Genomic DNA, 23,844 nt, shown 5'->3' on the forward strand with positions numbered 1-23,844 from the left:
TTATCTTATGAATCATTGATGATAGTACAACATATGTTGCTGAACCCCCCTCTCACCAGATCTTTCCAATCTTAACATTTTGCCATATTTCCATCACAGTGTTTAAGAAATATAATGATACGAATTTAATTGAAGTCTTTAATACCTTCTCCAATCCCATTTCCCTTCTTCCTTCCCAGAGTTTGATAGTTACCATTCTCATGCATTTTTATACTTTCTTACATATATGTAAAAATGTGTAGATATAAAATCACATAGTATCTGAAGGTTTTAAAACCTTTGTCAATCATATTAAAATCTATTTACTTTTAACTGCTATATAATATGCTATTGTGTGAACATATCAAAATGTGTACCTTTTTTCAGTTTTAAGTGATTTGATTTTTTTATATTCTCATAAAAAATATGGAACACTTTATGAATTTGTGTGTCATCTTTGTGCAGGAGCCATGCTGATCTTCTCTTTATCATTCCAATATTAGTTTATATGCTGCCAGAGCAAGCACAAGTGATTCGATTTTGATGATTCTTGGTGTTAGTTTTCTTCACATTTCTTTTGCTTGGAATTTGTTGAGCTTATTGGATCTGTGGGTTTATGATTTTCTTATTTATAATCAAATTTGGGAAAATTTTCAGTCATTATTTCTTCAAATATTTTTTCTATTCCCCCCTTCTGTCATCTACTTTAGGGACTCCAATTATACATACATTAGGCCACTCAAAATTGTCCCACAGTTAACTGATGCTATATTCATTTTCTTCATTTTCTTTTTCTCTGTGTTTAATTTTATTTCCAGAGGGCTATTTGAGTGTCCTTATGACACAGCAGCTGGCTTCTTCTAGAGTCAGCAATCAAGAATGCAAGATGGCAGTTGCATTGTATTTTAATGGCCTAGACTTGGAAGTCATGGTCCAATGTTGACAGAGTATTCCATTGTTAACAAATTAGGCATATTCGGTGCAGAAGGGGACCAAACAGGGGCATAAATACCAAAAGGTGTTTTGCCCTTGGGAACCATCTTGAAGGCTACCACAACCTTGTTGAACACTGGATATTTTTGGTTTTGTAAGAACAGTTTGGGCTTTTCGGGGCTTGTTGTTGCCTACTGCCGAAGCACTACTCATCTGAGTACTCTTCTCGATGCCCATGAATTACGAGATTTTCCACTCTGGCTGCTGGGAATAGAACCATTCTGAGCCCTGTGTCAGCTCCAGAAATTATTCTCTCTAATCATTTTGGGTAGTGTTTCCCCCCTGCCTTGGGCAGTTTCCTCCCTGGCATGCATTCATCAATACCCAGCTGAACACTTGAGGAGGACGTCTGGAGGTGTCTGGAGCTCTCTCTTTCTCTGTATCTCTCTCTCCTCTCTGGTATTCCACCCTGTGACCTGACTCCCAGCTTTGTCTCTTCCACTGACAAAGCTTGGCCTTCCCAGACTCCCAGCTTTGTCTCTTCCACTTAGGGAGACTGCCAGGCTCTGCCTGGGTTCCACACCCCACCCCACATCCTTGTGCTCTAGTCCATAATCTCTCTTGGCCTTAAGCTAGAGCAGTCATTGAGCTCACCATATTTGTTTCCCATTACTTAGGGACCACTGTCTTACCTTACCTGATATATAGTATCTGAACTTTGCTTTATATATTTTGTCTATTTTCTCAGTAGTTTCAAGCAGGAGGGTAAATACTTCCCCTGTTACTCCGTTGTCCAGAGCAGAAGTTATTAATTCTTTTGGCTTAGAGGTGTGTTTATTTTATAAATATTGACACAGTGAACCTTCATTTACATCTTTGTATGAGGGAGTTTCTCTGAAGTGTATACCTAGAGAAATTGTTGTTTCTTTTATTATGCACATTTCACTTTCATTATGTATTGCCAAATTGTTTTGTAAAGTAGTTGTAGCACTGTACACTCGCTCCAGTAATGCATAGATTCTTAATTCTCCAGGTCCTAGTCAATAATACTATTTAAATTTTTCCAATGGAATGTAAGAAATTGGTATCTCATATTAGTTTACATTGTTAATTACTAATGAAACTGAACAGTATGTCTTGTGATTACTGACTGTATTTTTGTTGTTTTTGGGTTTTTTGTCTTTATCTTAAGCATTTTAGGGGTTCTTTTATGTTTCAAATCTCAATTCTTTGTCGGTTAAATATGCTTCAAATACCTCTCTGTTGATTATCTTTTCATTTTGAAAAAAATGATGTCTTCCATTTTTCAGAAACTAATTTTAGTATAACCAGATTCATTGACCTTTAAGTTTATGGTTTGTATTTATTTGTGTCTTATATAAGACATCTTTCTTTACCCCAATAGCAAAGATATTTTACATTTTCTTCCAAATGATATGGCTTTCACATTTAGATAATTTTTCTCTTCCAGATCTTTGTTTATGATGTGAGGTAATGATCTAATTTTGTTCTTTCCTCATATGAATATCCTGTTTTCTCAGCACTATTTATTGAAGAGTGTGTCCTCATTCTTTGCCTCCTCCTCCATTAAATGGACCAAGGCCAAGTTCCCATTTAAGTGTGGGTATGTGTCTGTGCTCTCCAGTTTGACCCATTGTTCTCAGTTCTCAGTGTCTTACCCTTCTCCCAATATCACACTATATATTCCTCCCTTCCTTCCTCCCTCCCTCCCTTCTCCTTCTTTCTTTCTTTCCTTCACACTATATATTTTTTTCTTTTTCTTTCTTTCTTTTTTTAATTTTTTTTTTGGTTCAGTGATACCGTTTTTTAGAGAAGGTGTGGGTTTACAAAACAATCATGCATAAAACACAGGATTCCCATACACTATACCATCCTCCAACACTTTGTATTGGTGTAGAACATTTGTTACAACTAATGACAGCATTTTCTTTATAATTGTACTATTTTTTAACAGTGGTTACCTTTGTTACCATTGATGAAAGATTATTAAAATCATACTATTATCTATCAACCATAATTTACATTAGATGTATTCTCCCCATATGCTACCCTGTTGTTGACACCTTGTATTAGTATTATACATTTGTTATAATTAATGAAAGAATATTCTTATACTTGTGATATTAACTATAGTCTATCCTCTACAGTAGGGTTCATTGTGTTGTACTGTCCTGTGTTTTACTTTTTAATTTTTATTCTAGTAATACATACATCCCAAAGTTTCCTCTTCTGACCACATTCACCTCTATAGTTCAGTGCTGTTAATTACACTCACAGTAATGTGCTACCTTCAACACCATCCATTTCCACACCTTTACCATCAACCTAAATAGAAATTCTGTGCAAGTTAAGCATCAACTCCCCATTCTCTAACCCGAGTTTATCTCCTGGTAACCTATATTCTAGATTCTAACTCTTTGAGTTTGCTTATTATAAGTAGTTTGTAACACTGAAATCATACAATATTGGTCCTTTTGTGTCTGGCTTATTTCATTCAACATAATGTCCTCAGGGTTCATCCATGGTGTCACATGCATCAGAACTTCATTCCTTTTTTGGGTGAATAATATTCCATTGTATGTATATACATATATTGTTTATTCATTCACTTGGATAAACTTGGGCTGTTTCCATCTTTTGGCAATCGTGAATAATGCTGTGTATTTTTAAATTAGGTGGTCAAGTTGCACACAAAAAATTCTCTTGAAAATTCATTTGCATTTATATCATATTTATGGAATAATTTGGGGAGAATTAACATCTTCTATGATAATGCATGTTCATTGTTAGCTTGTATGCTTACTCTCAAGATTTCTTTCCCTTCTTCATTTTTGGTCCCCAGGGATTACCCATATTGTTTTGAGAGCTGAGCATTTAAAGAATACTTGTATATTTTATCTGTGGCATTTCTAGGGGTTTGCAAGGGAGGTTTTCATGTTCTCAGCCTTGTCACCAGAAATAGAAGCCTCTAATAAGTGAATATTTTACCAAGAATATTATTAACTAATGGAGTATTTGCAGGTATAGAACAGTGTGAAAACCAAATGAAGGAAATGGTAGTATGTATCAAGGCTCAGTTAGTAATAGATTCCCTTACATCTAGCTCCCAAAGTTTACATCTTACTTTCTCATTTATGTTCAGTGGAGTAGAAAAAATGAATTTTGTTTTAAGAATGGACATTTTGAATGTTTGAATATTTGTGCTTTTGAGAAGTATAGTCATAAAAAAGAAAGTACCCTTGAAAGCTAGCTCTGCTATATAGATGTATACGTGCAGACTTAAGGTGGTGAAGCTGATGGAGAAAGTTTGAAACTAAAGGTGGGAAAAGTTTTTGTGAGAGGAGAAAATTCTGGAGATAGTAAATAGATAACTTGTTCACCATTTAAATAAAGAATGGCTTACAAACATGTCCTATTTTGCAGATATTGTTTCAAGGCTAAGCATTTTCAATTAGCAGCTACAAGGCAGGAAACTTTTTATTACTCATAAAATGGCTGTAATGAAATTGTAGTTTGAAAGCTGGATAATAGGAATCGATCATGGGGACTGCGAGGTTCTTTTTGGTTTTGGTTTTGGTTTTGTGTGTGTCTGTGCGTGTGTGCTGAGATGTTGGATGCTGGAGTTTGTTTAAATATGATGAAACTGAGAGGGAAAATAAAAGCAATTATCCTTCCATACTGCAAGAATGTTTTATTGAATAGTTCCTTGAGAAAGTAAAGAGAGTGACCAGCAGGAGGGTTACAGGCTCCTTCAGTCTCCTGTGGGGCAAAAGCAACTTGACCTATTGTGAGAAGATCCCCTCAGCATTTGCCAACAGCAGAAGGCTGAAAGCATAGCATCATGCCCCTTTGGCGGCATTCTTGGCACATGTCCTTGGGGATTTTTACCCTGATTCGCTCATAAAGCACTGAAAAAGGAACTGCTGTGATTTGTATCCACATATTTATTTAAATCTGATTTCTTGAAATATTATGATACCAAGACAGAAGAAAAATTGCCAGGACACAGTTCAATTCAGTCCAGTCTCCCGAGATTGATACTCCCTATAGGAGCTCTTTGCCAATTAACCCATGCAGATATTTTTTTCCCTGAGAATAATTAACCTAAAATATTTCATATTAAGATAATTGGTAACCATATTGTTGAATGGAATAGAATAAGCTGTTGTGTTTGAAACTTGCTGTTCCTCATACAAGATGATTGCTGAGGAGAACCTCCCTAATAATAATTAAAAATGTGCAGATAGAGACAACTGTACTTTTTGCCCACTAATTTGGCAAAAGAGTTTTTATAAAGTATGTGTATTACCTTGTCATTGAAAATTCAGGAAAATATAACTTAGAAATCACTGTTAGAAATGTCACTTATTACAGCCTTTCTAGAGATCGATTTAATATGAATTAAAATGTTACATTTTTATGTTCTTTGACTCAATAATTCCCTTCTGCACACCAAGATGACTCAAATGTATAACGTGTGAATATTAGAGTGCCCCCAAACTCATTTCTCAGGTTTCTTTCCTTGTCCCCACCCACTTCCTAGGTCATTTTATCCAGTCTCGTGACTTCTGTTTCCATACATACAGATACTTATGGATCCCAGATTTAGTTCTCCAACCTGGACTATCCCCCAACTCAGAGATGTTTATTCTGATGTAGCTCATGAAGCACCATAAACAACTGCCTGCCGGTCACCTCTATTGAGAAGGATGTCTAATGGACGTCTCACCCCCTGCCCCAGAGTGTCCGAATCAAAGCTCCTCCCCTTCCCACACCCCCCGTCTGGGGAAATGGTGGCTTCCTCCTTCCAGTTTCTCAAGCCCAAAGCATTAGTCATCCTTTTCTGCTCTTCCCCACACAGTCCACGAGCATATCCTGAATCTCACTCCTTCTAGAAAATTCTTTTTTCTTTACTGCCATAGTGATAATTCCTTCCTAGGGGATAGCTTGTTTGAGTTACTGAGGGCATGGGTATTTGAGGGTCCCAAAACTTCTGTAAGAGGGTAAAGTGACTCTGCATGAGATACATGAGGGGTCAGGTCGTGGACAACATGACCTGACCCCACCCTTCCCCTTACATCTCCAGTAAAATTACTCAGCTCTTGAAGTGCTTGGAGTAAGTGGATTGTTTGTAGAAAAAGAAGAGCTTGAGTTTTGCATCTGTATTGGCATGGAATTAAGGAGAAACTGCTTGCACAGACACAGGAGCCAGGGACAGAGTGGAAGATGAAAAGCATCACCTCAGGGATTTGCAAGAATTGCAGGAGGCCTTCAGACTATCGCAGGTCATGTAATTACGAGTCTGAGCCAAGTTTTTTTCATTCTTCAAGAGGGAGGAGGACATAAGCTGACATCTGGTTATTTCTATAATAGCTAAAAGTTAGAAATATGAATATTTAACAGTTCAAGTTGGCTAAAAGAATGGTGCTACACTCATAAGATAGAAAGTAATTGAACCATTAGAATCATGCTGTTAATGAATGTATATGGATATTGCAGATGCCCTTGATTAAAAGAGAAAAATTGTATTAAAATCATATGAGCAATCTGATTGCAACTCAGTTAAAAATATTTAATTGCATGGAAAAAACCAGTTTACCAATTGTTAATAGTTACTGTCTTATTGATGGAATTGTGAGAGTTTTACTCTCAACCTTAAATATTTTTGTGTATTTTATAGTTATTTCCATAACCATGTTTACTTCAACTTTTAAAAGTTTGTTGTTGTTATTTTCCTTTTAAGATACTAGACTGGAAAACCCAGAACTGGTTTTCTCAAAATTGGCTTGAGTAATTCCTCTGACCATTATTAAGAAGGTAGATAAATTAAGTGTGGCACGTTCATTTTATAGAATACTCTAGGCTGCTTCAAAGCAATGAATTAGTTCGATTTGTGTCATCATTAATGACATGCCAAGTGAAAGAAGTAATGTGCAAAAGGATACATGGAATAAAAAAGTTGTATATTTCCATCCATGTTTTCATTCTCTTACTACGTATATGTGTATCTGTAAGTATGCTACGTATCCTTTAGGGATTTTAATTGGAATTACATTTAATTTCTAAGTAAATTTGGAAGCACTGCCACCTTTATAATATTCAGTTTCCCTTTCCATTTATATACCAGTTATATAGTATGTTACTTTAATTATTTCCTTCACAACTTTTTGCATAATCTGTAAGTATCACATTGTTTATTTTCTATCATTTTAGGATGTAACATCTTTGAAGGCTGGGACCTTGCCCATCTGCTTCCTTACAGTATCCCTAGGTAATTTTCACAAGTGGCTGGCACAGAGAAGGCAGCTTATAATATTTGATGACCTCATGAGTGAATATAATAAACTTCATTTTCAGTCTACCCAAGGTCTGAGGAGTTAGATAAAGCATATAATCAAGCATATATTGAGGACTGCCATCCCGAACCAGCTTCAAATAAGTTGTAGCAGTAAACGTTTCTCCTAGAATGTTATTCAACTAGTGATACCTCTTCTTTATTTTATCATTACTAATTTTAGTTGAGCGTAATCTATTGTTAGGTACTCTGCCAAGTACATCACACATATTATTTCATTAAATTTCCAAAATGATCCTCTAAGATATGTTTATTCTACAGATGAGGAAACTAAGGCGTAGGTCACAAGGCTAGTTATCGTTAGAAGAATGAACTGAAATTTGAATCCAGCTGTGATTCTAGAGCTTACTCCTAATCTCATAATCACTGTACTGTTTTTCCCTTCCCAAAGTGATGCTGCAAGTTGTGGGTTTATAAGTTTTAAGCAGTTGAACTAGAGCTATAAAATCATTAGTGATAAATGGGGATATGGCCTGTCAAAGTTTTATAGAAGCTACATTGGGAATAATGGTTCTATCATTGATTTATTCAGTAAATATGCTGGGTGCCTACTGTTTACTAGGCACTGCAAAGTGCTGATTATAGAATAGCGAAATGAAACTTCCTACCACTGTTAACTTCACATTTTAATTGGGGACACAATAAAATATGTGAATAAATAAATAACTGCAAAGAATGAAAAAATAAAACTGTGTCCAGCCCATGGTAGGGGTGCAGATATTTGCTGAGTATGTTTAGAAGGAAATAGTGCTGACATGGACTAATGGAAGTGTGGCAGGTGTCACAAAAGCTTTGTTTAAATCACAGAGAAGTCTTAGAAGTTGGAACCTAAAGGATCAGAAGGAGCCTGGTGAAGAGAACTTTCTAGACAGAAGGAATAGCATGTACAGAGACCTTCAGGTTGGAGAGAGCTTGGCATGTATGATAAAGTAAAAGAAGATTGGAATGGGGTGAGTGAGGATTAAGAGAAGTCAGACCACACTGATTAGACTAGATTAGTAACAACAGAGATGGCAATAAGTTCTCTAAGATGTATTTAGGAGTTAAAGTTGGCATTAACATTACTTGCTGCTGAATTGCAGGTAAAAGAGAAGAATAAGTCAGGGATGACTTCCTGGTTTCTGGGTCGAGCAGCTGAATAGACTTCTTTCTATTTTCCAAGAAAAGACCTATTTTAAATACATCAAAAGTTGTTTAGGAGATTAATAATGGCATAATTTCTATTAAAAAGAATTTTGAAACAAAAATGAAATAACAGATAGATTGAAATAGAAACATCTAAATCTTGGAAATAAAAAATATGTATTAAACAATGAGGAACTGTAGGCTAAACTCATATACAGAAAGTTTGTGAATTGAAGGTAGTACTGAAGAATTCTCTGTCATAATCCAGCATAGAGAGACAAAGAGCTGTGTGAGTAGAAAATGAAAAAGTGTTTGAAATTTGACAGGTGAGATAGTTGTATTGAGAATTTTCCAGAAGAAAGAGTCCTTCTCAGACTAGTTAGACTTGTCCTAGATAACTAGTGTACAGAGATCATGGAATAATAGCTCCCAATATACTGAGAAAAATTAACTATTGCTCTAGAACTGTACTGTCCAATAAAGGTACATCCACATATGGCTATATAAATATAAATTTAAATTAATAAAAATTTAAAATTCAGTTCTCCACTCACACTGGCTGTATTCCAAGTGCCCAATAGACACATGAAGTTAGTGGCTTGTGTATTAGACACACAGGTATAGAACATTTCCATCACAACAGGTTCTATGGCCTGCCCTAATCTGGAATTTTATAGTCGAGCTGATTTCAGAAATGAGGGAGGAAAATCAGTGAGCAAGAGAAAGAGGCACAGATCAGTGAGTTATTTAATAAATATGTTGGAGACAACTGCCTAGCTATCTGGGAAAAAATAAATTGGGTGGGACCACACTTCTCCTCAGTCTGTTTTGGCCAAATTCCAAAAGGACCTGCGATCTAAATCTGAAAAATTGAATCCGTAAAGGTACCAGAACAAGCTAGGTGAGAAAATTTCCCCCAGAGAATTTCATGTACAATCCAGAGTCACAAAAGAAAAAAAAAATCGATTAAGTATACCTTATAAAGTTGAAAATTCTATGTGACAAAAAAAAAAAAACCTTTAACAAAGTCAAAAGACATAATAAAGTGGAAAAATATTGTAACTCCTAGTGCTGATAAAGGGTTCATTTCCTTAATATATAAAGAGGTCATGAATTAATAAGAAAATGATTACATAATTCAAGAGAGAAGTGGAAAAAGGGAAGTTGAGGCAATTCACAGAAACAATATATAGGTGCTCTTTCAGCATAAAAAAAAAAGTCATTCATACCAAGAGAAATACAAATTGAAAGTATATGGAGATACAGTTTTCAACTGTCAGATGGTTATAACTTTAAAAAAATTTGTCAACGCGGTGTCAGAGGAAAGGAACAGACATTCCTGTGGTGCTAGTTGAAGTATACATTGGTACATAACATTCATAATCTTTATGAAGGACAGTCTGACAACATCTATCAAAGTTAAAAATGCACACCTTGGACCCAGCAATTTATACCTCTAGTAATTCTTGCCATAGATTAATTTACATTTGTGGAAAATGACATGTTCAAGGTTATTCATTATAGCATTATTCAGAATAAAAAGAGATTGGAAAAGTCTTCATTAGTAAGAGATTGGTTAAATAAATTATAATACATTTGTATAATGGAATTATATATACCCATCAAAAGGAGTGAGCAACAGTCTTTTTGTATGACTAGAGATAGCTCCCCCCCAAGATATATCATTAAGTGAAAAAAAGCAAAAGGCAGTGTGTACAGTTTGCTCCTGGATTGATTTTTAAAAAAAGAAAAAAAGGAATAATATATGTATGTTTGTTTGTATGCACACAAATAGCTCTGAAAGGAAACACCAGAGAATGAAAACAGTTCCCTCCTGGGAGGGAAGCTATGTGGGCTGGGGAACAGAAATAGTAGGAGGGATATTTTTAACTACAAATACTTTCTATACTGCTGAGCTATGTAATTTTAGTACCTGCTAAGTAAATAAATAAATATCTTTAAAAAGAGGCCTAATAAAGATATTTTCATACCTATAAAACATAAGTGATTTTACCACCCTCAGACCCTCACTGAAAGAATAATAATGAATATATTTTAGCAAAAACAGAAGTGAATCTAGAAGGGGGAGAAGCATGGGATATTGGAAACAGAAGTGGGCACAGAAATTGATAAAGATCTTGATAATTAACTATTGATTCTAATAAGTAATAATTTTTATTTGTTTAGTAAAATTTGAACACCATTTAAATCTTGGCATGAGAGATTGATTGGGGTTGGTTCAAAAGAGAATGGGGGTAGAAGAGTTAAAGATAGTGAATATAGGTAGTTTTGCTTTCACAAGGAGCATATTGATTGGGTGGTGCTCCTTGGAGAAAGTGGGAACACAATGTGTGTGTTTTTTTTTATGATTGGAGAAATAATAGCATGTTACTCCATACTGAGAATGATGGAGTTAGAGAAGAAAAATTGATAATGCAAGAGAGGAAAGAATTGCTAGAGCGATGTCTTTGACTAGGTGCAGATGGGGATGGGGTCGGCCATGGAATCTAGTGCATAAGTGAAGGAGTTGACCTTGGCCAGTCTGTAGAATAGAGGGAAAGCCATGTCTGATGATGATTCTGGTTACAGTGGATGTGGTAGTAAAAGCCTGTGCAACTCTATTCTGATTTACTTGCCTAGTGAAATAGGAAGCAGCAGCCATTGGAAGAGAGAGGAGGAAGTATAGAATAGATGCTAGGAGAAAGAGGCTTAGGATTTTCAGGCAGCACCAAGGGCTCATTTGAGATTAGTGCTCCTGCATTTGCAGTGAGAACCGTCAGCAGGGTAGTAGGTTTCTCCTTAGCCATTTAGCTGCCCAGGAGCAGCCCACACTAGTTAGAAAGTTCAAAATAATTGCCTTTGGGATATTGCCTGGCCGTCCTAACAGAGGAAGAGAAAGTGGCAAGGGAACTATAGGTATGTGCAAAGGAGTGATTATAATGAAGAATCACAGAATTTAAGCTGTGGGAAAGGAGGAAAAGGCGGTTATCAGGGACATAACAGTGAAAAGGTGGTCGAATCAGTGGATCGCAGTTCCTAATGAGGTTGAAGAATGAGTCAAATTTGGATGACAGTATCCTACAAAACAAAAGCCAGTGCCACAAATACACTGAAAATTCAGAACCAATCAACGAACTAGAGCTAATTAAACTGTACTTCTCTTCTACTTAGGGATTTCAAACCTCGACTTTCTTCCACATTTTTATAGGGATATCAGTGCTTATGACTTTCATTAGCAAGGAAGGAGGAATTCTGATGTACCATCTCTATATCTCTAACTCTTACATTGGGAGATTAGATCCCCAGGGATCTCTGTTCCAATTTAACTGCTGAGACTAGTAAATACAGTGCTCCGTATGTGACAAGTAGAGAAGAAAATAATATGGAGTATCATGTGGCTATTGGCTGCTCAATAAAGTATATTTGATCTTTTCCTTGCTTATCAGCTGAGCAATGACCATAATGTCTAACTTGTAAAAAGGGTAAATGTCAAAACAATGAGCCATATTATACCCAGAAAAATTAAAAAAAAAAAAATTAGAAATGGAAGCTATTATATATTTTCTGGGCATTTTAATTTACAGATGAACAAATTGAGGCCCAAGGATATATTCTAATATCTTTACCTGACATCTTTCACTAAAATAATATTGTCATTTATGGTTTAAAAGACCAGCTTTAAAAGTTAGTATGTGAATTCTTAGCATATGAGCCTTGTTTGCCTAGCATATTACATTTTGAATTCTTTTTCTTAAACGTGTCATTATTTTTCATTGCATGAGTCATCTCATGTTTCACTTCCATGATACGTCCTATATTCATCCTAATAATTAAATGAACAATGACATTTCTAAGTTCTATTTAGCTTTCTTATTAAGAAAAATTTAGCTGATTAAAACCTTCTAAAAATATCCTGTGAGAAATGATCAAATGTTGATGTTACCCGATAGAGGATGGAACTTAGAAGAATGTCTCCATTCTGCCCTTGACTCTAGCAGGGAATGACAAAGTAATTAATCAACTGTGGTGAATCACATTAAGAATTAGAATTCTTGCATCTTAACCTTAAAGAAAGTGAAATGAATTGATGGCAGAGAAATTTGAAAATTTTTCGAGGCTTTGGTATTTAAATATCTTGAAACCACACATTCTATTATGTATTAGTGATTTTGTTCAGTCTTGGTTCATTGTTATCTTTAAAGTCAAATAATCATTTTTATGGTGAAGACTAATTGTTATGTACAAGAGACGCACTGCTATATTTTTATGCAATTTTACTGAGATATGTTCACATACCATATGATCATCCAAAGTATACAATCACTTGTTCACAGTACAGTTGTGCATTTATCACCACAATCAATTTTTTGAACATTTCCTTACTCCAAAAAAATAAAAATAAAAATAAGAATAAGAATAAAAAGAAAAGTAAAAAGGAACACACAAAACATTGTATACTCCTTTCCCCCCACTATTATTCATTTACTTTTTATCACCCTTTTTCTACTCATCTGTCCATACACTGGATAAAAGGAATATGAGCCACAAAGTTTTCACAGTCACACTGTCACACTGTATAAGCTATATAGTTATATGATCACCTTCAAGAATCAAGGATACTGGATCACAGTTCAACAGTTTCAGGTATTTCCTTCTAGCTATTCTAACTCCCTAAAAACTAAAAAGGGATATCTATATCCTCTGTAATCTCCAGAATGACCTCTCGACCCATTTGAGGTCTCTCAGCCACTGAAATTTTATTTTGTTTCATTGCCCTTCCCCTTTTGGTCAGGAAGGCTTTCCCAATCCCATGATTGCCAGGTCCAGGCTCATCCCTGGGAGTCATGTCCTGTGTTGCCAGGGAAACTTTCACCCCTTGGAGTCATTTTCCACATAGGGGGGAGGTCAGTGAGTTTACCTGCTGAGTGGGCTGAGAGAGAGAGAGGCCACAACTGAGCAACAAAAGTGGTTCTCTGGGTGTGACCCTTAGGTAAAATTATAAGTAGGCTTAGCTTCTCTGTTGCAGTATCAAACTTCATAAGGGCAAGCCCCAGGATTGAAAGCTTGGCCTATACAATGATAGTCCCCAATGCTTGTGAGAAAATCAGGAATTCCCCAGGTGAGGAAGTTTAATATTTCCACATCTTCCCCAGTCGCTCAAGGGAGCTTTGCAAATATTTTTATTCTCTGCCCAAATTACTCTGGGATGTATTGGGGTTTCACACTGACCTGTACAAACCAACCAGAACTCATCCCCCTATTCAAGGTTGCATGTAATTATGGTGTTTGAATAAACTGACCATACAATTTAAATTATATATGGTGTTACAGAAAATATAGATTTTGCACCTAATAAACATGTCTTTCTTTGGTCTCACACATAAATTGAAGTTTTAGAACAGTCACTATCATCCTTTTCCCTTTAGTCTGGGAACTTCCCTTAGTTCTAATCAAGTCCAGTTCATTCATATCTCTAATTGAAGTCTGATCTCATTTTCAGCTTCTTTAGCATTTGCTGTATGGGGTAATACTGACATTCATAGCTGCTGAACTCTGGCTCTGGGTCTCAGGTGTCGCACAGATACCCGATGTTCCAGGGACAGATGAGGTTATACAGAAACAGCTCAGCATCTCAGAATTTAGAGATAATGTTACAACTCAGGAATAGATGTGACTGCTGTAAGAGCTTACAATCTAGGAACCTTTACCATAAGAATTCCCCTGATGACCTATGGTCTCATGATTCAATTCTCAGAGTTTGCATATTATAGTTCATATTAGTGAGGCATTATAAAGTATTATTTTCTATTCTGGCTTATTTCACTCAACATACTGTCCTCAAGTCCATGCACCTAGGTGCATACCTCACAACTTCATTTATTCTTGCCACTGCTCAGTGTTACACTGAATGTATGCACCACAGTTCACCATTCCATTTATCAGTCAATTTACCCTTAGGCCACCTCCATCCACTGCGAATCATGAATACAGCTGCCATAAACACCAGTGTGCAAATGTCCACTCGTGTCCCTTCAAGTATACACCCAATAATGGGGTTGCAGGTCCATATGGCAACCCCATAGTTAGCTTTCTATAGAATCACCACAATACCCTCCGGCTGGGCTGTGCATTCTACTTCCCTATCAATAGGGAATAGGTACATATCTCTCTACACATTTTCTCCAGCACTTGTATCCCTCTGTTTATTTTTTAAACAGTTTTATTCACACACCATACAGTCCATCCTAAGTTGTGTTTTTTCAGTGATTCCCGGTATAATCACTTAATTATACATTCAGCACCACAATCTATATGAGGACATTTCTATTTTTTCCACAAAGGAAGAGGGAAAAGAGAAAACAAAATGAAGAATAAAACTATAAAAGAAAGAATAAAAATTAAAATAAAATGAAATGAAAAGTTCAGGCACCACCACCACCACCACCAAGAATCCCATATCACTCCCTTATATCCCCCTCTTATAGACATTTATCTTTGGTGTAGTGCCTTTGTTACAATTAATAAAAGCATCTTACAGTATTACCACTAACTACAGACTCTCATTTGCATTGATTGTATTTTTCCCCTATAACATGCAATTTTCAAACCTTGCAATGTTGACATTCATTTGTCCTCCCTCATTTAAAAACATTCTTATATTTGTTCATTTAATCACCATCATTGACCACTCTAGGTTTCAGTAAGCTGTTCAATCCCAGTGTTTATCTCGCATCTTTCCTTCTGGTGTTATATATGCCCTTAGCCTTCCTCTTTCAATCATACTCACTCATTTTTGTTCAGAGTACTGACAATATTGCACTACCATCACACATCATGCTATCCATTTGTTTTCTGGCTTTATTGAGTCAATCCAGTTGAACCTTTTGTACTCCTTCAGCATCAAATGTCCAATCTCTAACCTCTTTCTATCTCCTGATAACTTGTCATATCAACTTGCAAATTTCACACATCAATATTAGTTCATGTTAGTGAGACCATACAGTATCCATCCTTTTGTTTCTGGCTAATTTCACTCAACATAATGTCTGTCATCTACCATTTTGTCTTTTGGATTTTGTGTGTCATATCTTTTTTTTTTTCTCTCTCTCTTTTTATCCTTATACTGATATTCTTCATTTCTATACTTCTCTAAACCTCTCTCTCCTGTCTTTTCCTATCTGTCTGTAGTGCTTCCTTTAGTATTTCTTGTAGAGCAGATATCTTGTTCACAAACTCTCAGTGTCTGTTTGTCTAAAAATATTTTAAATTCTCCCTCATTTTTGAAGGACAGTTTTGCCGGATATAGATTTCTTGGTTGGCAGTTTTTCTCTTTTAGTATCTTAAATGTCTCATACCACTGGTCTTCTTGCATCCATGGTTTCTACTGAGAAATTCACACATAGTCTTATTGAGCTTCTTATGTATGTGATGGATTGCTTTTCTCTTGCTGCTTTCAGAATTCTCTCTTTGTCTTTGAAATTTGAAAATCTGATTATTAACTGTCTTGGAGTCAGTCTACTTGGATCTGTTCTGTTTGTGGTATGTTTCATTTCTTGGATCTGTAATTTTTTTTGCCTTTCATAACAGATGGAAAATTTTCAGTGATTATTTCCTCCATTGTTTTTGCCCCTTTTTCCTTCTTTTCTCCTTCTGGGACCCCATGACATGTATATTCATGTGCTTCATGTTGTCATTCAATTCCCTGAGACCCTGCTCATATTTTTCCATTCCTTTCCCTATGTGATCTTTTGTATGTAGGATTTCAGATGTCCTTCCTCTAGTTCATGAATCCTTTCTTCTGCCTCTTCAAATCTGCTGTTGTATGTCTCCATTCTGTTTTTCATCTCTTGTATTCTGTCTTTCATTCCTATAAGTTCTGCAAATTGTATTTTCAGACTTTTGAATTCTCTCTTGCATTCACCCAGTGTCTTCTTTATATCTTTCATCTCTTTTTCTATAACTTCCCTCAACTCAGTAATTTGTTTTTTGGATTGATTTAGCATATTTGTTTGAAGATCTTTAATTAGTTTTTTCAACTCCTGTATCCCATTTGAAGTGCAAGTTTGTTCCTTTGACTGGGCCACATCTTCATGTTTCCTAGTGTGATTCATAATTTTTTGTTGTCTAGGCATCTGGTTTCCTTGATTACCCCAATCAGATTTCGCAGACCAGACAGGCCCTGGTCTCAGGAGGGTGTAATCTGTATCAGGTTTCCCTGAGGATGAGACCCAGCAGTTTGTCAGACTTTCTTGTGAGGCCTCTAGACTCTGTGCTTTTCCTATCCTGCCCAGCAGGTCATGCTTGTCAGCCCACCACTCCCAATTGGCATAAAGAGTTGCAGAGCCTTTAACTCTCAGTGGACCCAGTCCTGGCTTAAGCTGTTTCTGTCCCCTCCCACCCAGTCCCTGGGGTCTGAGTTCTCTGAGGGAAGGCTACCACTTGAGCTGGGCTCCACCTCCCTTTTCTTAGGGAAAATAATCCCTTTAGGGAGTTATCTCCCTCACTTGAGTTTTTCCTTTGTTTGATTCTCTTAACTCCACCCTTGTCTGGGTCAGTGCTGAGAATTGAAAATGCCTGAGGCTTTCTCTAATGAGGTACCTAGAATGAGAGAAAAATATGGAAAAAAGAAAGAAGTCCCCTTTTCAGAGCCAGTCGTCAGCCCTCCAGTTCATCAGGCAAGAACTAGAGTTGGTGCCCAGTTCTCTATGCCCTTTTTCTTGAGACACAGCCCTTTTCCAGTATTCTGAGCTCAGTGGACTCTAAAACCCTCTGTTTTTATTTATTTATGTGTGTGTATGTTTTTTTTTTTTGTTTTTTTTTCCTATCAGCCCTGCCTCCTCTCTGCTAGGATAACCCTCTAGGATAACTGCGTGATCTGGGTTTATCTATGCATAGCTTGTATTCATTACTCCAGATTTGTTAACTAAAACCACATTTGGAGCTTGGTTGAGCTACATTACCGTGTTCCTGGCAGAGACTGCTTCTTTTTCCCACATGTTCCACATCAGTCTGCCATGCCGGTGCAGGAGGGATGCCAGCTCCACAGTTTGGGGAGCTTTATTTACAGTTCTGTGCTGTGATCTTAGCCATTCCACCCATTCCAGACTGGTGTATGATGTCCAGTCACAGTAGCCCCCTTAACATTTGTTCCAGATTATTTACAGTTGTTCCTCGCTATTTACTAGTTGTTCTAGGGGACTAACTGAATTCCACACCTCCCTCTGCCACCACCTTGCCCTGCCTTCATTGCTATATTTTAAATGAAAATATACAGGTTAAAAAGATGTTAGCCAGTGTTGAAAAAGTATGAAGAAAACAGTTATCTTTCTGGACAAAATATACCAGAATCCAGCAAAAGGTACATACTTTTTGAGCCCCAAATTCCATTTCCAGGGATTCATGCTAGGGAATTAAATGATCAAGTGTGCAAAGTTATATGCAACAAGAGTGGTCATAGTAACTTTTTTTAATAGTGAAAATTTAGAATAAATCTCCATGTATAAAATTTAGGAGTGTGATTAAATTATAATTTACCAATAACCTGGAATATTATGCAGCTATTAAAATGGTATGTAGATTTAAAATACCTTAATATACTTTGTTATCATATATATTCACTTTTAAATGATATCATATTATACACAAATGTATAATGATCAGACATATACTATGATCCCTTTACCATATATTTATGTGTTTGTGTATGTCATGTGTACATTTTGTTAGCATATATGAAGAAGAAAATTCCGCAAGTCTGTGCACCAAAATGTTAAGATTCATATTGTGTTAATGAGTATGTTTTGTGGGGTATTTTTATTTTGTGCTTCATATTCATGAATTAGTGATATTTTATCTCAATTATAAAAACCCAGAAGTTTACATAAGTAACTAACTTATATGAGTTTTGCAAATTATAGATCATTTTTCCTATAATGATATATCCAGCCCTGCCTGGATATATAGCTGACTTGTTCTTTGGGCAAAAGACTTGGCTTATTCCAACTCGGCGGATGAACTCACTGCCCTCCCCCCTGCATGGGATCTGACTCCCAGGGGTGTAAATCTCCCTGGCAACACGGGATATGACTCCCAGGGATGAATCTGGACCTGACATCATGGGATTGAGAATATCTTCTTGACCAAAAGGGGATGTGAAATGAAACAAAATAGAGTTTCAGTGGCTGAGCGATTCCAAGTAGAATCAAGAGGTCACTCTGGTAGGCATTCTTATGCACCATATAGATAACCCTTTTTAGGTTTTAATGCACTGGAATAGCTAGAAGTAAATTCCTGAAACTATCAAACTGCAACCCAGAAGCTTTGACTCGTGAAGATGACTGTATAATAACTTAGCTTACAAGGGGTGACAGTGTGATTGTGAAAGCCTTGTGGATCACACTCCCTTTATCCAGTGTATGGATGGATGAGTAGAAAAATGGGAACAAAAAACTGAATGAAATATAGGGTGGGGGGGTGATTTGGGTGTTCCTTTTTACTTTTATTTTTTATTCTTATTTTCACTTTTTCTGGTACAAGGAAAATGTTCAAAAAATAGATTGGGGTGATGAATACACAACTATATGATGGTACTGCGAACAACTGATTGTACACTTTGGATGATTGTATGGTATGTGAATATATCTCAATAAAATTGAATTAAAAAAAAGTCTTGGCTTATTAAAATCAATATTTACAATAATGATTAGGTTTTATTGAGCTATTTTATTTCATATCTTCAATGAATTTAGTTGGATAGATGATGCCAGAGTAAATATATGTGTGGTTACATCATGTAACATTTATAAATTAATGGGATTTTCTTTTTTTTTTTTTTTCCATTTCAGGTGGTGACACTGAGATGCAGTCTGAAAGACGGCTGTACACAGTAAGTCTGCCTCCTGAGGGATACATTCCATGTTTGCCAGAGTTGAACAGTTGCACAGAATCTGAAAAGTCCTCCAGTGATGATGACACAGAAGGTAAAAAGTATGTCCTTTGAGGGTGGGGAGGAAAGATTAGTATCTTTACAGTAATGCATTTTTCAATAGTATAAATTAGCTTTATCTAAATTTATAATTAGAAGTGTATGGGTAAGCATATCACTGTGTAACCATATAATGGACTGATATTTATTTTACAGTCATTAAAATGATTATAAAAATTTTTATTAATGGAAAAAAAACACTTAGAATGGGAAGGATACAAAGTTGGAATACAATTACAGCCTTATTTATTAATGCATTGAAACTTTGGAATGAAATTAAAATGCTAATAGTGCTTGTCTTAGTTCAGTAGAACTTTTTTTTTCCCCAATTTTCCAAAATTTTCAAATTTTCTTACATTGTATATCAATTTTGTAATCACGGAAATATCTTATTCTGCATCCCTTTTGGGGGAAAATGTTATTAGTTATATTTTTGTTGTTGCTGAATATCTTATGAATGAAGGAAAATAAAGTGATGAAGAGAAGAGAATAGATAACTAACACAATTTGCTGTTAAGGGTGGAAGTGCTGATGTTGGACATTAAATTTTTACTTTGAAAATTGAGATGGTTTTTTTTTTCCTCTTTAAAATGATCCTTTGCAAAACTGCCTTTAGAGGAACTTAGAATTTTTAAATAAAAATTTTCCCCAGATGATTTTCAGGAAATATACACCATGAAACTCTGTAGTATAAACCTTAATTAATTTGGGTATCCAGGTAATGTGGTTTTCTAGTACAGTGACTTTTTGGTGTCCTAATTAAAGGATTAGATACCATAAAACCAAAAATGGGAGAGCTAAGGAATAACATTTTTATCTTTTCAAGCCCTGTTGAAAGACTGAAATGTAATTATTCGATAAATAGATTATTTGACTAGAAAATTTAATTATGTTCTTATGAAGATAAATTATTTTGGTGAATATACTTCATCATGTAATTAATATGTGCAATAAGAAAGTATGTTGGGTGCATTCAGCTACAGTCCTAGACCGTGAGCTCTGTTAATGACATCCGTGGGGACAGGACTGTGCCAGGGCTCCTTGGCTGAGAAAACCTCACTTTGACCTGTGACCAAACACCACTTCCCAAACTGATTATATCGGGGATTAAACTAGAGTGATGCCATTACATGAAGTGGAAAGATATTTACATATTCCCAAGGATAAGCAAGGGGAGGAGGAAGCTAGGTGCAACACGACCTAGTTTTAGATTGGTTAGAAAGAAGCCTGATTTCTCTAAAAACACAACAACAAAAAATTGCCAGACTCCATCATAAAAGAAAAAGGGAATTGAATAAGATTAGAATACTTTGTATTTAAATTGTAATGATAACCCGGCTGGAGTAACTTTTATTGTAAATTTGATAACTTTTATTCGAAGTTACATTTTTCTTTAAACATTTTATTGTAGGAACATATATATACCACTCAAAATTGCCCATTTTAACCACTTTCAAGTGTACAGTTCATTGCCAATACTGTCCTACCATCACCAACATACAATGTCCAGACTTTTTCATCACCTCAAGCAGAATCTGTACCTACATTAAACAGAGACTTCCCATTTTCTTCACCGCTTGGTCCCTTGTAACCTGTAATCAACTATATGTCTCTATGAATTTGCTTATTCTAAGTATTTTATATAACGGATTTCATCCAATGTTTGTCTTTTTGTGTCTGGTTGATTTTGCTGTTTTTCAAAGAGATCATTCCTTCCCCGATTAATGCTCTTGGCACCCTTGTCAAAATGAGTTGGCTGTAGATGTATGGGTTTTCTTCTGAGCTCTCCATTCTGTTCCGTTGGTCTATATAGCTATTTTTATGCCAGTAACCACACTCTTTTGATTACTGTGGCTTTGTAGTAAATTTTCAAATCAGGAAATGTGGGACCTTCAACTTTGTACTTTTTCAACATTGATTTGGCTATTCAGGACACCTTCTTTGGGTAGTATTCTCATCTTAACATTATTAAGTCTTCCAACCCATGAACATGGGGTGTCTTGCCATTTATTTAGGTCTTCTGTAATTTCTTTCAGCAGTGTTTTGTAGTTTGCAATGTACAAGTTCTTCACCTCCTTGGTTAAATTTATTCCTAGGTATTTTATTCTTCTAAATGTTATTGTGAATGGAGTGCTTTTATTTAATTTGCATTTCAGAATATTTTTTGCTGATACATGGAAACACAACTGACTTTTTTGTGTTGATCTTGTACCTGCTCTTTTGCTGAATTTGTTTATTAACTCTAATAGTTTCCTTGTGGATTCTTTGGGATTTTCTCTATAAAGGATCATGTCATCTGTGAATTGGAATAATTTGACTTCTTCCTTTTCAATTTGGATACCTTTAATTTCTTTTTCATGCTTAATTGTTCTGGCTAGAATGTCTAGTAAAATGCTGAATAGCAGTGGTGACAGTGGGCATCCTTTTCTTGTTCCAGATCTTAGATGGGAAGCTTTCACTGTTTCACCATTGAGTGTAATGTTAGCTATGGATTTTTCGTATGTGCCCTTTATCAGGTTGAGGAAATTACTTTCTATTCCTATTTTTCTGAGTGTTTTGATCATGAATAGGTTTTGGATTTTGTCAAATGCCTTCCCTGCATCAATTGAGATGATCGTGTGATTTTTTTCCTTCATTGTAGTCATGTGGTATATTACATTGATTCGTTTCCTTTTGTTGAACCATTCTTACATTCCTGAGATAAATCCCACTTGGTCTTGGTGTATATAATCCTTAAAATGTGCTGTTGGATTTGCTAGTATTTTGTTGAGGATTTATGTATCTGTATTCTTAAGAGATGTTGGTCTGTAGTTTTCTTTTCCTATGATGCCTTTATCTAGCTTTGGTATCAGAGTAGTGCTAGTCTCACAGAATGAGTTCGGAGGAATTTCCTCCTCTAAATTTTTTGGAAGAGTTTGAGAAGGATTATGTTAATTCTTGTATGACTATTTGGTGGAATTCACCAGTGAAGCCATCTGGCTTCTCTTTGGGGAGGTTTTTGATTACTGATTCCTTCTCTTACTTGTTATACCTCTGTTGAGACCTGCTAATTTTCTGTCAGTTAATTTAGATAAATTGTATGTTTCTAGGAATTTGTTCATTTCCTCTCAATTATCTAATTTGTTGGGTACAATTAATTGTTCATAGTATTCGCTTATAATCCTTGCAATGTCTGAAAGATCAGTAGTAATGTCTCCACATTCATTTTGGATTTTAGTAATTTGCATCTTCTCTCTTTTTTATCTGTCTAGCTAAAGTATTGTCAATCTTATTGATCTTTTCAAAGAACCAACTTTTGGTTTCATTGATCCTCTCAATTGTATTTCTGTTCTCTATTTCATTCATCTCTGCTCTAATTTTTATTATTTTCATCCTTCTATTAACTTTAGGTTTAGTTTGCACTGCTTTTTCAAATCCCCAAGATGTGAAGTTAGGTTATTGATTTCAGATCTTTCTTTTTTAATATAGACATTCATATCTATAAATTTCCCTCTAAGCCCTAGTTTTGGCACATCTCCTAATTTTTTCCCCCTTTATTAGAGAAGTTTTGGGTTTTCAAAAACAATTGTGCAGAAATACAGGATTTCCCATACACCATCCCACCACCAACACCTTGCACTGGTGTGGAATATTTGTTACAATTGATGATAGCACATTTTTATAATTGTACTATTAACTGAAGTCCATGATTTAACTTAGGGCCCACTGTTGTGTAGTGTAGCTCAATGGTTTTGTTTTTTTTGTTTTTTAATCTGTTACCATATATACAATGTAACATTTCTCCTTTTAATCACATGCAGGTATGTATTTCAGTGCTATTAATTGTATTCACAACATTGTGCTACTCTCACCACTCACCACCATGTATTACCAAAATATTTGCACCATTCTGAATATGAACACTGTACATTTTAACCTTTAACTTCCCAATTACTATCCCCACCCTGTCCCCTGGTACAGTATATTCTAGATTCTGACTCTGTAAGTTTGCTTGTTCTAATTATTTCTTATCAGTGAGATCATATACCATTTGACCTTTTGTGTATGGATTATTTCACTCAACATGATGTCTTCAAGATTCATCCATGTTGTCACATTCCTTTTTAATGCTGAATAATATTCCATTGTATGTAAGTATTGTATGTATGCATGTATATATGTATGTATTATCACCACTTTACTGAATTCATTTATTAGCTGTAGGAGCTTTATTGAGGATTTTTGAAGATTTTCTGGATATAGGATCATATCATCTGCAAATAGGAAGTTTTACTTCCTCCTTTCCAATTTGATGCTTTTTATGTCTTTTTCTTGCCTAATTGCTCTGGCTAGAACTTCCAGTACAATGTTGAAAAACAGTGGTGACAGTGAGCATACTTGTCTTTTCCTTATCTCAGAGGGAAAGCTTTCAGTGTTTCACCATTAAGTAGGATGTTAGCTGTGGGGT

General features: G+C 35.6%; 1 protein-coding gene and 1 non-coding gene across 2 annotated transcripts in view; one reads left to right on the top strand and one right to left on the bottom strand.

Annotated features, from left to right (window-relative positions):
- The window catches only part of ERICH1 (glutamate rich 1), a 137,033-nt gene that overhangs the window by 57,084 nt on the left and 56,105 nt on the right, over nt 1–23,844 (top strand). The window contains exon 3 of the mRNA XM_037813174.1: nt 19,258–19,392. Within this exon, the coding sequence (XP_037669102.1) occupies nt 19,258–19,392 (135 nt within the window). The remainder of the gene's footprint in view (nt 1–19,257; nt 19,393–23,844) is intronic.
- On the bottom strand, nt 400–506 carry LOC119516994. Its single transcript, XR_005213424.1, has one exon. It is a non-coding gene; the product is annotated as a U6 spliceosomal RNA (small nuclear RNA).

Source organism: Choloepus didactylus, chromosome 20 (genome assembly GCF_015220235.1).
Source record: "Choloepus didactylus isolate mChoDid1 chromosome 20, mChoDid1.pri, whole genome shotgun sequence".
Classification (NCBI taxonomy): Eukaryota; Metazoa; Chordata; class Mammalia; order Pilosa; family Megalonychidae; genus Choloepus; species Choloepus didactylus.